This window comes from Leucoraja erinacea, chromosome 23, assembly GCF_028641065.1.
Source record: "Leucoraja erinacea ecotype New England chromosome 23, Leri_hhj_1, whole genome shotgun sequence".
NCBI classification, from domain to species: domain Eukaryota; kingdom Metazoa; phylum Chordata; class Chondrichthyes; order Rajiformes; family Rajidae; genus Leucoraja; species Leucoraja erinaceus.
In genome coordinates, this window is record NC_073399.1 from 33,507,568 (window position 1) to 33,520,210 (window position 12,643).

Consider the following 12,643-nt stretch of genomic DNA (forward strand, 5'->3'; position numbering starts at 1 on the left):
AGTTCCTTGTCTCCATGCAGTTGCAGTAGATGGAGCAAAAGGGGAAGATACAGAGTGCAGAATATAGTTCCCAGAGACCAAGTCCAATGTCCGCAATGGGGTAGAGGTGAATCGGACAGTAGCCCAGTTTATGGAAGGATGTTCAGAAGCCTGATGAGCAGGGGAGCAACGGAGAAGGTAAAGTGAATTGGATATTGCCAATGGAACTCGTGTGCTGCCATGCTGAGAACTATATTCTGCATTCTGTATTGTCTTCCTATTTCTCGTTAGTTTGGAGATACAGCATGTAAACAGCCCACTGAGTCCATGCTGTTCAATCACCCGCTTGTGTTATTCTCACATTTGCATCCACTCCCTGCACACTAGGAGCAACTTAGAAGCCTGTTAATCTACAAACTTGCACGTCTTTGGGATGTGGGAGGATACTGGAGGAAACCCACGCGGGCACTGGGAGAACTTGCAAGCTCCACACAGACAGCTCCCAAGGCTGGGATTGAACCCAGGTCTCTGGCATCGTGAGGTAGAGGCTCTTACCAGTTGTGCCCCTGTGCAGTCCCTATCGTACTTGAGTTTGACTTGATTGTGTTTATGCTTGGTATTATCCGATCTTACTGGATAGCATGCAAAGGTCTTCACTGTACTCTGGAGCAGGTGACATTAGTGAACCTGAACCTGATTCTCATGGCCTGTGTTTATAGCCTGTGTGTCTGCAGCTCAGCGGAGTGTACTGTGGCGAGCCATCCTCCCCGATGCAGCGTGGCACCAGCGTTCCCTCCGCTGCACGCACTGCGACGAGGGTCGCCTCTCGCTGTCGGAGCTGCAACACCTCGACTGCATGTCCCCCGAGCTGAGCAGCGTTGACCTGGACGGGCTGTACACCCACGATGAGCGCGGCGCCATCCTGCAGGTGCTGAACACGGCATCGCGCGAGGAGTTGGCCGGCATCAAGCTGCTGCGCGGCAGGAAATCGGCCAACATCGTGCAGCACCGCGAGCAGAGCGGGCCCTTCAACTGCCTGCAGAGCCTGCTGCACGTGCCCCTGTTCAAGCACAAGACCATCGTGAAAGTCTGCCAGTCCATCCTCAGCCCGCTGCAGGAGCCAGCAAAACGGGAGAAGAAACTGCACGGACTCAAGTTTGTCAAACCCGACGTGGAGAGGAAGCAGCTCTTGGTAAGTTTCAGGAAAACCTTCTGTTCACGTGGCAGATCCAGCAAACACAGTCTTCTCAACCCCGCCCAATGTCCTGGATCAGGGCGGAGGGGGGGGGGGACCTGTGGCCGTAAGGCCATTAAGTGCGGCCTTTTGAATGAATCCAAATTTTGTAGAACAAATCTTTTTATTATTATTAATATGTTTTTGTTCATAGAAACATAGATAGAAACATAGAAAATAGGTGCAGGAGGAGGCCATTCGGCCCTTCGAGCCAGCACCGCCATTCATTGTGATCATGGCTGATCGTCCCCTATCAATAACCCGTGCCTGCCTTCTCCCCATATCCATTGACTCCACTAGCCCCTAGAGCTCTATCTAACTCTCTCTTAAATCCATCCAGTGACTTGGCCTCCACTGCCCTCTGTGGCAGGGAATTCCACAAATTCTCAACTCTCTGGGTGAAAAAGTTTTTCTCACCTCAGTCTTAAATGACCTCCCCTTTATTCTAAGACTGTGGCCCCTGGTTCTGGACTCACCCCATATTAGGAACATTTTTCCTGCATCTAGCGTGTCCAGTCCTTTTATAATTTTATATATTTATCTTTTATTATTTTTATGTTAATCTTAAAATGAACGTATTTATAATACCAGAGTAAAAGAAGATTCAACAAAATAATCCTCCCCGACTGACGGCCTGAATTAAAACATTAGTAAATCAAAAATAATGTACGATTTGAAGTACCTGTATATCCAATTGAAGTTTCTTGGATGCGGCTTTATTAGATTACAGCTAACTTCTGCATTCCACCATGAAAAGGTTCCCCACCCCTGTCCTGGATGCATTTACTCAAGCACAATGGTATGAAAAATTTAATATAGTGCAAGATATTGAAAGCCAGTCCAGATCGATGCTGCTCTGCTCGAGGGACTTGGGGAAGTGGCTCTAGAAATCGTGGATGCATTGGTGATAATTTTCCAATGTTCTATAGATTCAGGATCAGTTCCTGTGGATTGGAGGGTAGCTAATGTTATACCACTTTTTAAGGAAGGTGGGAGAGAGAAAACAGGGAATTATAGACCAGTTAGCCGGACATCGGTGGTGGTGGGGAAGATGCTGGAGTCAATTATAAAAGATGAAATAGTGGCACATTTGGATAGCAGTAACAGGATCGGTCCGAGTCAGCATGGATTTATGAAGGGGTAATCATGCTTGACTAATCTTCTGGAATTTTTTGAGGATGTATCTAGGAAAATGGACAAAGGAGAGCCAGTGGATGTAGTATACCTTGACTTTCAGAAAGCATTTGATAAGGACCCACATAGGAGATTAGTGGGCAAAATTAGGGCACATGGTATTGTGGGTAAAGTGCTGACATGGATAGAAAATTGGTTGGCAGACAGCAAACAAAGAGTAGGGATTAACGGGTCCCTTTCAGAATGGCAGGCAGATCCCGTTGTACTTCCCCTCTACTATCTAAATGGTGTCAAATTGGGGAAAGGGGAAGTACAACGGGATCTGGGGGTCCTTGTTCATCAGTCTATGAAAGTAAGCATGCAGGTACAGCAGGCAGTGAAGAAAGCGAATGGCATGTTGGCCTTTATAACAAGAGGAGTCGAGTATAGGAGCAAAGAGGTCCTTCTGCAGTTGTATAGGGCCCTAGTGAGACCACACCTGTAGTATTGTGTGCAGTTTTGGTCCCCTAATTTCAAGAAGGACATTCTTGCTATTGAGGGAGTGCAGCGTAGGTTTACAAAGTTAATTCCCGGGATGGCGGGACTGTCATATGCTGATAGAATGGAGCGGCTGGGCTTGTATACTCTGGAGTTTAGAAGGATGAGAGGGGTCTTATTGAAACATATAAGATTATTAAGGGTTTGGACATGTTGGAGGCAAGAAACATGTTCCCAAGATACAGCGTGGAAACAGGCTCTTCAGCCCACCGAACACGTCAACCAGCGATCACACCGTACACTAGCACCATCCTACACACTAGGGACAATTTACAATGTTACCGAAGGCAATTAACCTACAAACCCGTACGTCTTTGAAGTGTAGGTGGAACCTGTAGCAAACTCACACGGCCGCAGGGAGAACGTACAAACTCCGCACAGACAGCACCCGTAGTCAGGATTGAACCCTGGTCTCTGGTGCTGTCAGGCAGCAGCTCTACCGCTGCGCCACCGTGCTGCCCCTGATCACCCGTGCACTAGTTCGATGCTATCCCACTTTTTCATCCCCGTGACCTTGTGGGTTTCTTCCGGGTGCTCTGGTTTCCTCCCCATTGTAAAGACGTGCAGTTTTGTAGGTTAATTGGCCTCTGTAAATTCCCCCTAGTGTGTTGGATGAGAAATTGAGATAACATGGAACTAGTTGGACCGGGTGATCGATTACGACACAGACTCAGTGTGCTTGTTTCCTGCTGGATCTAAACTAACCCGGGGGAGGACCTGTACTGGTGTATCATTGTTATACTTGAGACATTTGAACCCTTGGCTGCAGCTGTGGGTGTTAACGACAAGGAAAGCTCTACTGGGCATGCTGAGTGGAGAATGATCTTGTTGTGTGGAATCGGGACCTAAACAAACCTGTCTGCTTCTGACAAGGCTGCAAAGACCATCGTGTCGATCGTGTTTGGAATCCGTAGGATTGCGTGGGCTCATGTGGATCACAATCTCACCGTCATGGACTGGAATCAGGAGGAGAGCCACCGCTACATGAAGGGACCCTATCAGCCTTCCTTGTACCTGGAGGAGGCAAGTCCAACAAGATTCCTTCCCTCTCCGCATCTCTCTTTCCCCTCCCATCCTCTCCCTTTCAGGAAGATAAAGGTATAGGATTTGAGTATAGGAGCAGGGAGGTTCTACTGCTGTTGTACAGGATCTTGGTGAGACCACACCTGGAGTATTGCGTACAGTTTTGGTCTCCAAATCTGAGGAAGGACATTATTGCCATAGAGGGAGTACAGAGAAGGTTCACCAGACTGATTCCTGGGATGTCAGGACTGTCTTATGAAGAAAGACTGGATAGACTTGGTTTATACTCTCTAGAATTTAGGAGATTGAGAGGGGATCTTATAGAAACTTACAAAATTCTTAAGGGGTTGGACATGCTAGATGCAGGAAGATTGTTCCCGATGTTGGGGAAGTCCAGGACAAGGGGTCACAGCTTAAGGATAAGGGGGAAATCCTTTAAAATCAAGATGAGAAGAACTTTTTTCACACGGAGAGTGGTGAATCTCTGGAACTCTCTGCCACAGAGGGTAGTTGAGGCCAGTTCAGTGGCTATATTTAAGAGGGAGTTAGATGTGGCCCTTGTGGCAAAGGGGATCAGAAGGTATGGAGAGAAGGCAGGTACGGGATACTGAGTTGGATGATCAGCCATGATCATCATGAATGGCGGTGCAGGCTCGAAGGGCCGAATGGCCTACTCCTGCACCTGATTTCTATGTCTATATAAAATGATGTGAGGCGTGGATAGGGTTGATCGACAAAATCTTAAGGTAAGAGCGGCAATGTTTTAAGGAGATGTACAGGGCAAAGGATTTCTTTTAAAGAGAGTGGTGGGTGCCTGGAATATGCCGCCAGGCGCGGTAGTGAAGGCAGATACCATAGTGGCGTTTATGAGGCTTTTATACAGGCACAACGGATATGGATCATGTGCAGGCCATAAGGTCATGGGTAATCGCAGCAGAATTAGGCCATTCGGCCCATAAAGTCTACATGATTCAATCAAGACTGATCGATCTCTTCTAATCCCATTCTCTTGCCTTCTCCCCATAATCCTTGATAGCCGTACTAATCAGGAATCTATCTCTGCTTTAAAAATATCCACTGACTTGGCCTCCACAGCCTTCTGTGGCAACGAATTCCTCAGATTCACCGCCCTCTGACTAAAGAAATTCCTCCTCATCTCCTTCCTAAAGGAGCGTCCTTTAATACAGAGGCTATGACCTCTAGTCCTAGACTCTCCCACTAGTGCGTTTCAATTAGATTTTCCCCCTCATTCTCCTAAACTCCAGCGAGTACAGGCCCAGTGCCGTCAAACGCTCATCATGTTAACCCACTCATTCCTGGGATCATTCTTGTGAACCTCCGCTGGACCCTCTCCAGAGCCGGCACATCCTCACATATGGTGCCCAAAATTGCGTACGATACTCCAAATGCGGTCTGACCAGCGCCTTGAAGAGCCTCCGCTTTACATCCCTGTGTTTGTATTCTAGCCCTCTTGAAATAAATGGCAACATTGCGTTTGCCTTCTTTACTACCGGTAGGCAGAAGTTAGTTTACTCCAGCTGCATAATTTGCAATCCTTTTGTCACCTTTTGTCTTTTCATCTCCGGCCTATGTCTAGCAATATGCCTATCACCCCACCCTGAACCGTATCACCCCACCCTGAACCGTATCACCCCACCCTGAACCATATCACCCCACCCTGAACCGTATCACCCCGAACCGTATCACCCCACTCATTTATCCCCTCCCGCATTGATTACTGCAACTCCCTTTACACTGGTATCAGCCAATCATGCCTGCCCCGCCTCAATTGGTCCAAAACGCCGCAACGAGACACCAGAAAAGGGACCACATCACCCCGATTCTGGCCTCTCTCCACTGGCTCCCAGTGCGGTTCCGAATCAATTTCAAGCTCCTTCTCTATGTTTACAAAGCCCTTAACAGGCTTGCCCCCCCACATCAAAAATCTGCTTACCCACCACACCACCTCCAGGTCCCTCAGATCGGGGTAACTGATCATCCCGCGGTCCAGGCATAAGCTCAGGGGCGACCGCGCATTTGCGGTTGCAGCCCCTAGACTGTGGAACACCATCCATCTTCCCATCAGAACTGCCCCCTCCATTAACTCTTTTAAGTCTAGACTTCAAACTTATTTCTACTCTCAAGCCTTTCTTGAGGTCCTTTGATGGAGTGCTGTATGTATGTATTTATGTATGTGTTGTTGATCTATGTACCACTATGTAGCACATTAGTACCTGCACTAATGCCAAGCACTTTGGTCAACTAGTTGTTTTTAAATGTTCTACAGAAATAAAATTGTCTTGTCTTGACCCTGAACTGTATCAACCTATTACCTGTCAGTCGTTGTCCTGTCCCTCTCTTCCAGCTTCCTTTTCCCCCTCCAATCCAATCAGTCCCGACGAGAAAAATCACCTATTCATGTCCGCCAGGAATGCTGCCCGACTTGCCAAATTATTCCGATAGTGCTTTATTGCAAACCAGCATCTGAAAATGTGAAACCACCACCAGTAAATGTCCCCGATGTTGGGGGAGTCCAGAACCAGGGGCCACAGTTTAAGAATAAGGGGTAAGCCATTTAGAATGGAGACGAGGAAACACTTTTTCTCACCGAGAGTGGTGAGTCTGTGGAATTCTCTGCCTCAGAGGGCGGTTCTCTGGATAGTTTCAAGAGAGAGCTAGATAGGGCTCTTAAAGATAGCGGAGTCAGGGGATATGGGGAGAAGGCAGGAACGGGGTACTGATTGGGGATGATCAGCCATGATCACTTTGAATGGCGGTGCTGGCTCGAAAGACCGAATGGCCTACTCCTGCACCTACTGTCCATTGTCTATATCTAGCTTCATGCATCCAGAGATTACTTCATTACTAGGGGCTAGAGTCAAGGGATATGGCTTCCTCCTGCACCTATTTTCTGTCTTTCATGTTGGCATCACATTTACAACACGGACATTGTGGGCCGAAGGGCCTGTCCCAGCCCCTGTGCCGTCTGATCGGTGTCCTAATCTTTTCCAGATTTCCTCAGCCGTGTCGAACATCCCCGCTGCCGATTTCTACGTCCTGGAGAAGCCCGGCATCTCGACACAGAACGCCAACCTGTTCCCGGTGACGTTACACCTGCGCACGGTGGAAGCCATGCTGCACGGCTTGTTGAGCCCGCACTTCCCGCGGGACGGGCAGCACCGGGTGCTGAGTGTGGTGCGCACGGCCGTGGGCAAACACTTCCAGCTGATGGTGGGCGAGGCCCGCACCAGCGGCAGGGAGCTGGTTCAGCAGCTGATGGCGGACTCAGTGACGCACGAGAACCCAAGGGTCCTATTTCCCCATGACACACTTGCCCGCTACAGGAGGCTGTTCCACAAAGCGGGGCCAGACCGCGGGGAGGAGATGTGCGACGCGTTACTGCAGGCCATCGCTTTCTACGAATTTCTCTTCAACGATTCTTAAACATCATTACAGTTGGAGCCGGCCCTTCTTGTCACCACTGGCATCGAGGGGAGAATCAGACAGAACTTCTCCGATTTGATTCTTGTCCCTGTTTAAGAAAGAACTGCAGATGCTGGAAAAATCGAAAAATGCTGGAGAAACTTAGCAGGTGAGGCAGCACCTATGAGGAGCGAAGGAATAGGTGAAGTTTCAATAGACAATAGGTGCAGGAGTAGGCCATTCGAGCAATTCAATGTAATCATGGCTGATCATCCCCATCAGTACCCCGTTCCTGCCTTCTCCCCATATCCCCTGACCCCACTATTTTCTAAGAGCCCTATCTAGCTCTCTTTTGAAAGCATCCAGAGAACCTGTCTCTGAGGCAGAGAATTCCAGTTTCGCATCGAGACCTCAAAGAAACGGCACCTATTTCCTTCGCTCCATAGATGCTGCCTCATCCGCTGATTCTTTTCCCGGCTCACACTTAAGATTCTTGTGCTGCTTCCCTGGTGAATACCTGACTGCCAACATAACATTATACCAAGGTGCACAAATCACCGCGACTGGTTTGATTTTGGCCTGTTTCTGATTCAACCCAGTTTCACAATGAAACCTGTGGCATTTCCACCATTTCTGGGTTTTTTAATTTCACTCAAAAGCTTGATGGCACAGCGGTAGATTCGCTGCCTCACAGCGCCAGTGACCTTACAGCGCCAGATTCCATCATGACCACGGGGACTGTGTAGTTTGTAGGTTAATTGGCTTGGTATAATTGCCCCTAGTGTATAGGACAGTGCTAATGCACGCGGGTGATGACCGATTGTTGTGGGCTGTAGAACCAGTTTCCATGCTGTATCTCTAAACTTTATTGGTGGCTGTGAGGCATTTTATGGATAAAAACAGAACATTAAATGTACGGAGAAGATCAAACAGTGGAGCAGGAACCTCTTTGGAACCAATGGTGCTACAGAAATGCAAATCTTTAAAATTCTATTAGTCTCAGGTGATTGTATTTTTCCCCTTGTATTGCTTTGATTGTGTATTTATCATTAAAATACTTCACTGGAGTTACTGATACAGTTAATGCGAGTTTGATTCCGTCTGTTTGTACATTCTCCCTGGAGTGGTATCGGTTTTCTCCAGGTGCTCCAATTTCCTCCCACATCCTAAAGACGTGCAGGTTTGTAGGTTAATTAACCTCTGTAAATTGCCCCTAGTGTGTCAAAGAGCCTGTTTCTGTGCAGTATCTCTAAAACCCCTGTCCCCCGATACAAGTTCATTCCAAGAGTGCTCCCGAGTTTGCCCTGATTCGAACTCGGAGATTTATGCCTAAGGCCAACTGCCAGGGACTAGTTTTATTGGAATTCACCTACGACACCTGGCGACAACCTACGACAACAAATATTGTCGCCACTTTTCAGCGACAGCAAAAATTGTCGCTGAAAATTCTTCGGCAGTCGCCCAAAAACTCGCCTAAGTGGGACAGGCCCATTAGCCTGTAGAGAAACATGTGCCAAAGACAATACTAGTCTGATGAAAGGTCCCAACCCGAAACGGTGCCATTCTCCAGCAGTCTGAAGGGACACCACCCAAAACATCACCCACTTCTTCCAACCAGAGATGCCGCCTGTCCCGCTGAGACTCCAGCATTTTGTGTTTATGTTTGGTGTAAGCCAGCGTCTGCAATTCCTTCCCACACAATTAGTTTATTTTCCGCTCAAGGTTTACACCATCCGCAGTTCCTTGCGTCTTCAAGACTACGAGTGTTCCCCCAACAAGTCACACAATTGAGCAGTACAATGAATCTACTTACAGCCTTTGTAAAGCCGTCAAGAACATTGCCAGGGAGGTCTAGACCAAGGTAGAATCCTGGGATAACGATACCGACACTGTGGCAAGGCTTGCAGGCAACCAAGTGAAGTTTGCAGTTTATAGGCATGACTCTGATTTATTTAATTCGATACCTTACGTCAGAATACTGTACAATCGCCCCATACAATACCGGGGTGCTTTAATTCTATATAATACTCCTGACATAAAAATGGGGAATTTAAAACATTTTAGTGGAAAACATGATGAATCTCAGTCATTCACAATTTCAGATAATATTTTATCCTCCATTTGATGGCCATTCCCAATAGTAACTTAGTTACAGGCTGCTTAGGGTCAGCCTTGCATGAGGAAGTCACTGTTAAGCAACCTGCTTTATTTCCAGTCCTGTCCGAAACACTTATGGCTGATATATAACCAGCAGTTGTGCTGGTTGAGAGGGGAAGGGAATAATGAATCAAAGTGGAGGGGATTTTTTTTTAGTTAATTAAAAACAAAAAAAACTTTAGTTTAGAGATACAGCATGAAAACAGAGCCTTCGGCCCATCAAGTCCATGCTGACCCAACACTAGTTCTATCCGACACACTAGGGCCACTTTACAGAGGGCTGATTAACCTACAAACCCGCACGTCTTTGGGATGTAGGACACCCACGCAGTCACAGGGAGAACGCACAAACTATGTACATCACCTGTAGTTAGGATAAAACCTGGGTCTCTGGCGCTGAGAGGCAGCAGCTCTAACGTTGCGCAACAGTGTTGCTCTATTTTATTCCCCAAAATGGTGAGAAATGTTATTTTATAAAAAAAATATTTGGGTTTATGCTCCCATCGAGTGACCACAACACAAAGGTGGTGCAACGGTAGAGTTGCTGTCTTACAGCGCTGGAGACCCAGGTTTGATCCCGACTTTGGGTGCTGCCTGTATGGAGTTTGTATGTTCTTCCCGTGACCGCATGGGTTTTCTCCGAGATCTTCGATTTCCTCCCACACTCCAAAGACGTGCAGGTATGTAGGCTTGGTAAATGTAAAAATTGTCCCTCGTGTGAGTGTGTAGGATAGTGTTAAAATGCAGGGATCGGGGGTCAGTGCGGACCTGGTCAGCGCTGCATCATCTCTAAACTAAAGTATATTTAAATTGTTTGTCTCAGTTACGCTGCAAAATCAAACCACCTCCACCCGTCATAAAGATTATTGGGTGGAGTTGTGGCGGGCGTTTGTAAAAGCAGGATTGAAGGGCAATGATTTAGTTTATTCTCCACACATGTTATGAACAGACAGCACCAACAACTTGGTTTTTACATTCTTCGACAGCAGGATGAGGTTGTCCGCAGCAATTAAATTACGATTACCCACTATTCTGTTACAAAGATTCACATCACTTTACTGTACAAAAAAATTCATACATTCAGACAAACACACACACACACGAAAACAGGAACCAAAAGGGAGCAGGGGCAAACCACCCCCAAAGATGGTCTTGTCGTCCAGGCATAGTAATTTACTGTACAGATAATAGTGCCATCAGCTCAGGGGAAGTCTGCTGCCAGGGATTCCAATGTGATTTTAGGCAGTTCCATGTGCACCCCATCCAAATAGTGCAGAAACCTGGAAAACACGAACAGCTTTTCACTTTTTAAAGCGTGCAAAAATAAATGCAACAAGTACAAGTTAACACTTGAAAGAGACGGCAGATGCCGTGGATATGAATTTCTGCACAGTGCAAGTTCCAAATTAAGGCCGACACAAAGGTCCTTTATCAGTCTTCCCTGTACCTGGAGGAGACAAGTCCACCAAGATTTCTCCCTTCCCTCTCCAGCTCCATCTCCCTTCCCCAAGCCCTCCCTGACCAACCCATCTCCCTGTCATTCTCTCCAGATCAGTAATCCCTGTACCTGCAAGAGGTAGATCCAACAAGATTCCCACCCTTTCAGGGGGTGGTGATAGAAGTATATAAAATTATCCGAGGCATAGATAGGGTCAATAGTCAAAATCATTTCCCCTCTCCCAAGATGGAAATGTCGTAGAGCTTTAAGGTGAGAGGAGCAAAGTTTAAAGCAGATATGGAGGGCATGTTTTAAAAAAACAAAATCAAAGGTGGCGGGTGCCTGGAAAGTGCTGCCAGGGGTGGTGGTGGAGGCAGATACGATAGATGCTGCAATCTTCAGCAAAAACACAGAGTGCTGGAGTAATGTAACGGGTCAGGCAGCATCTCTGGAGAACATGGACAGGCAGTACCCTTCAGGTTAGTACTCTTCTTCATACTTTGTAGTGGGGGGTGGGTCAATGTCTGGCAGGTCAGACAAGGCTAAATTTAACCTTAAGATAAGATGCATCTCTTGCCAATAGAGGTGTGCACTGGTCCAGGCAGTGCAGGCTTATTTCAGGCACAGAATCACGACAGAATGGTGCAGCGGTGGAGTTTCTGCCTCACAGCGCCAGACGCCCGGGTTCAATCCTGACTACAGATGCTGTCTGTGCGGAGTTTGCACGTTCTCCCAGTGACCTGCGTGGGTTTTCTCTGGGATCACTGGCTTCCTTGCACACTCCAAAGACGTACAGCTTTGTAGGTTAATTGGCTTGGTAAAATCGTAAATTGTCCCTAGTGTGTGTGTAGGATAGTGTAAATGTGCGGGGATCGCTGGTCAGCACGGATTCGGTGGGCCGAAGGGCCTGATTCCGCGCTGTACCTGTATCTCTTAACTAAAAGAATGCGGCAAGGATCCATACCTGCGCTTTGCTTTGCCCTGCTCCTTCAGTTTCTCTGCCCTGCAGATGGTACGGAGAGCTGGCAGATACTCTGTGGCACTCGCTCGCCTGTGACCCAGTCCCACAGACACCTTGCTGTTGGAGAATACTGTTTGGAGAACATCGATTCTTTTAGATGCAGTGCTGAAAGAGAAATAAATGTCAGCGTTTTATTTAAACTACCTTTAGCTGAGGCGGGGTGGGGGAGACAGTGAAAAAGTGTTCTGTGCTATCCAGCCAGGTCATACTTTGTACAAGTACATCCAGGTAGCGCAAGGGAGAATATTAATGATTGTAACAGATGTAATAGGAGGGGATCTGTGGGGGAGGCAGACAAAGATTTGCTACATTCCAGCGCCATTTTATCAGTCTGAAAAAGAGTCTCGCCCCGAAACGTCGCCTATTCCTTCGCTCCATAGATGCTGCCTCACCCGCTGAGTTTCTCCAGCATTTTTGTCTACCTTTGATTTTTCCAGCATCTGCAGTTTTTTTTAAGCACCATTTTATCAATCGGATGAACCAATAATTAATCTGCAATTGGTCCTGCAGGTGATGGGGGGGAAATATGGAACAGGCGTAAATCATGGATAGAGTAGAATTTTTCATAAGGAGTTTGTGGGTTGAAAAAGCTTATGAGTGTCAGCATTTCAAAAGTAGAGAAGTTACACGTCATAATAAAAAAAAAGACACAAAATTCTGGAGTAACTCAACGGGACAGGCAGCATCCCCAGAGAGG

The 12,643-nt window shown here is 47.3% G+C and overlaps 2 protein-coding genes across 4 annotated transcripts in view; one reads left to right on the top strand and one right to left on the bottom strand.

Annotated features, from left to right (window-relative positions):
* The window catches only part of tefm (transcription elongation factor, mitochondrial), a 10,361-nt gene extending 1,965 nt beyond the window's left edge, over positions 1-8,396 (top strand). The window contains exons 2-4 of the mRNA XM_055654262.1: positions 699-1,171; positions 3,758-3,907; positions 6,920-8,396. Of these exons, the coding sequence (XP_055510237.1) occupies positions 699-1,171; positions 3,758-3,907; positions 6,920-7,351 (1,055 nt within the window). The 3' untranslated portion in view covers positions 7,352-8,396. The remainder of the gene's footprint in view (positions 1-698; positions 1,172-3,757; positions 3,908-6,919) is intronic.
* A 1,994-nt stretch (positions 8,397-10,390) lies between these two features.
* Positions 10,391-12,643, bottom strand: part of atad5a (ATPase family AAA domain containing 5a) — a 62,611-nt gene continuing 60,358 nt past the window's right edge. For all 3 annotated transcript variants that reach the window (XM_055654264.1, XM_055654265.1, XM_055654263.1), the window contains 2 exons: positions 11,890-12,051; positions 10,391-10,767 (listed from right to left, as the gene is read on the bottom strand). In XM_055654264.1, the coding sequence (XP_055510239.1) occupies positions 10,689-10,767; positions 11,890-12,051 (241 nt within the window). In that variant the 3' untranslated portion in view covers positions 10,391-10,688. The remainder of the gene's footprint in view (positions 10,768-11,889; positions 12,052-12,643) is intronic.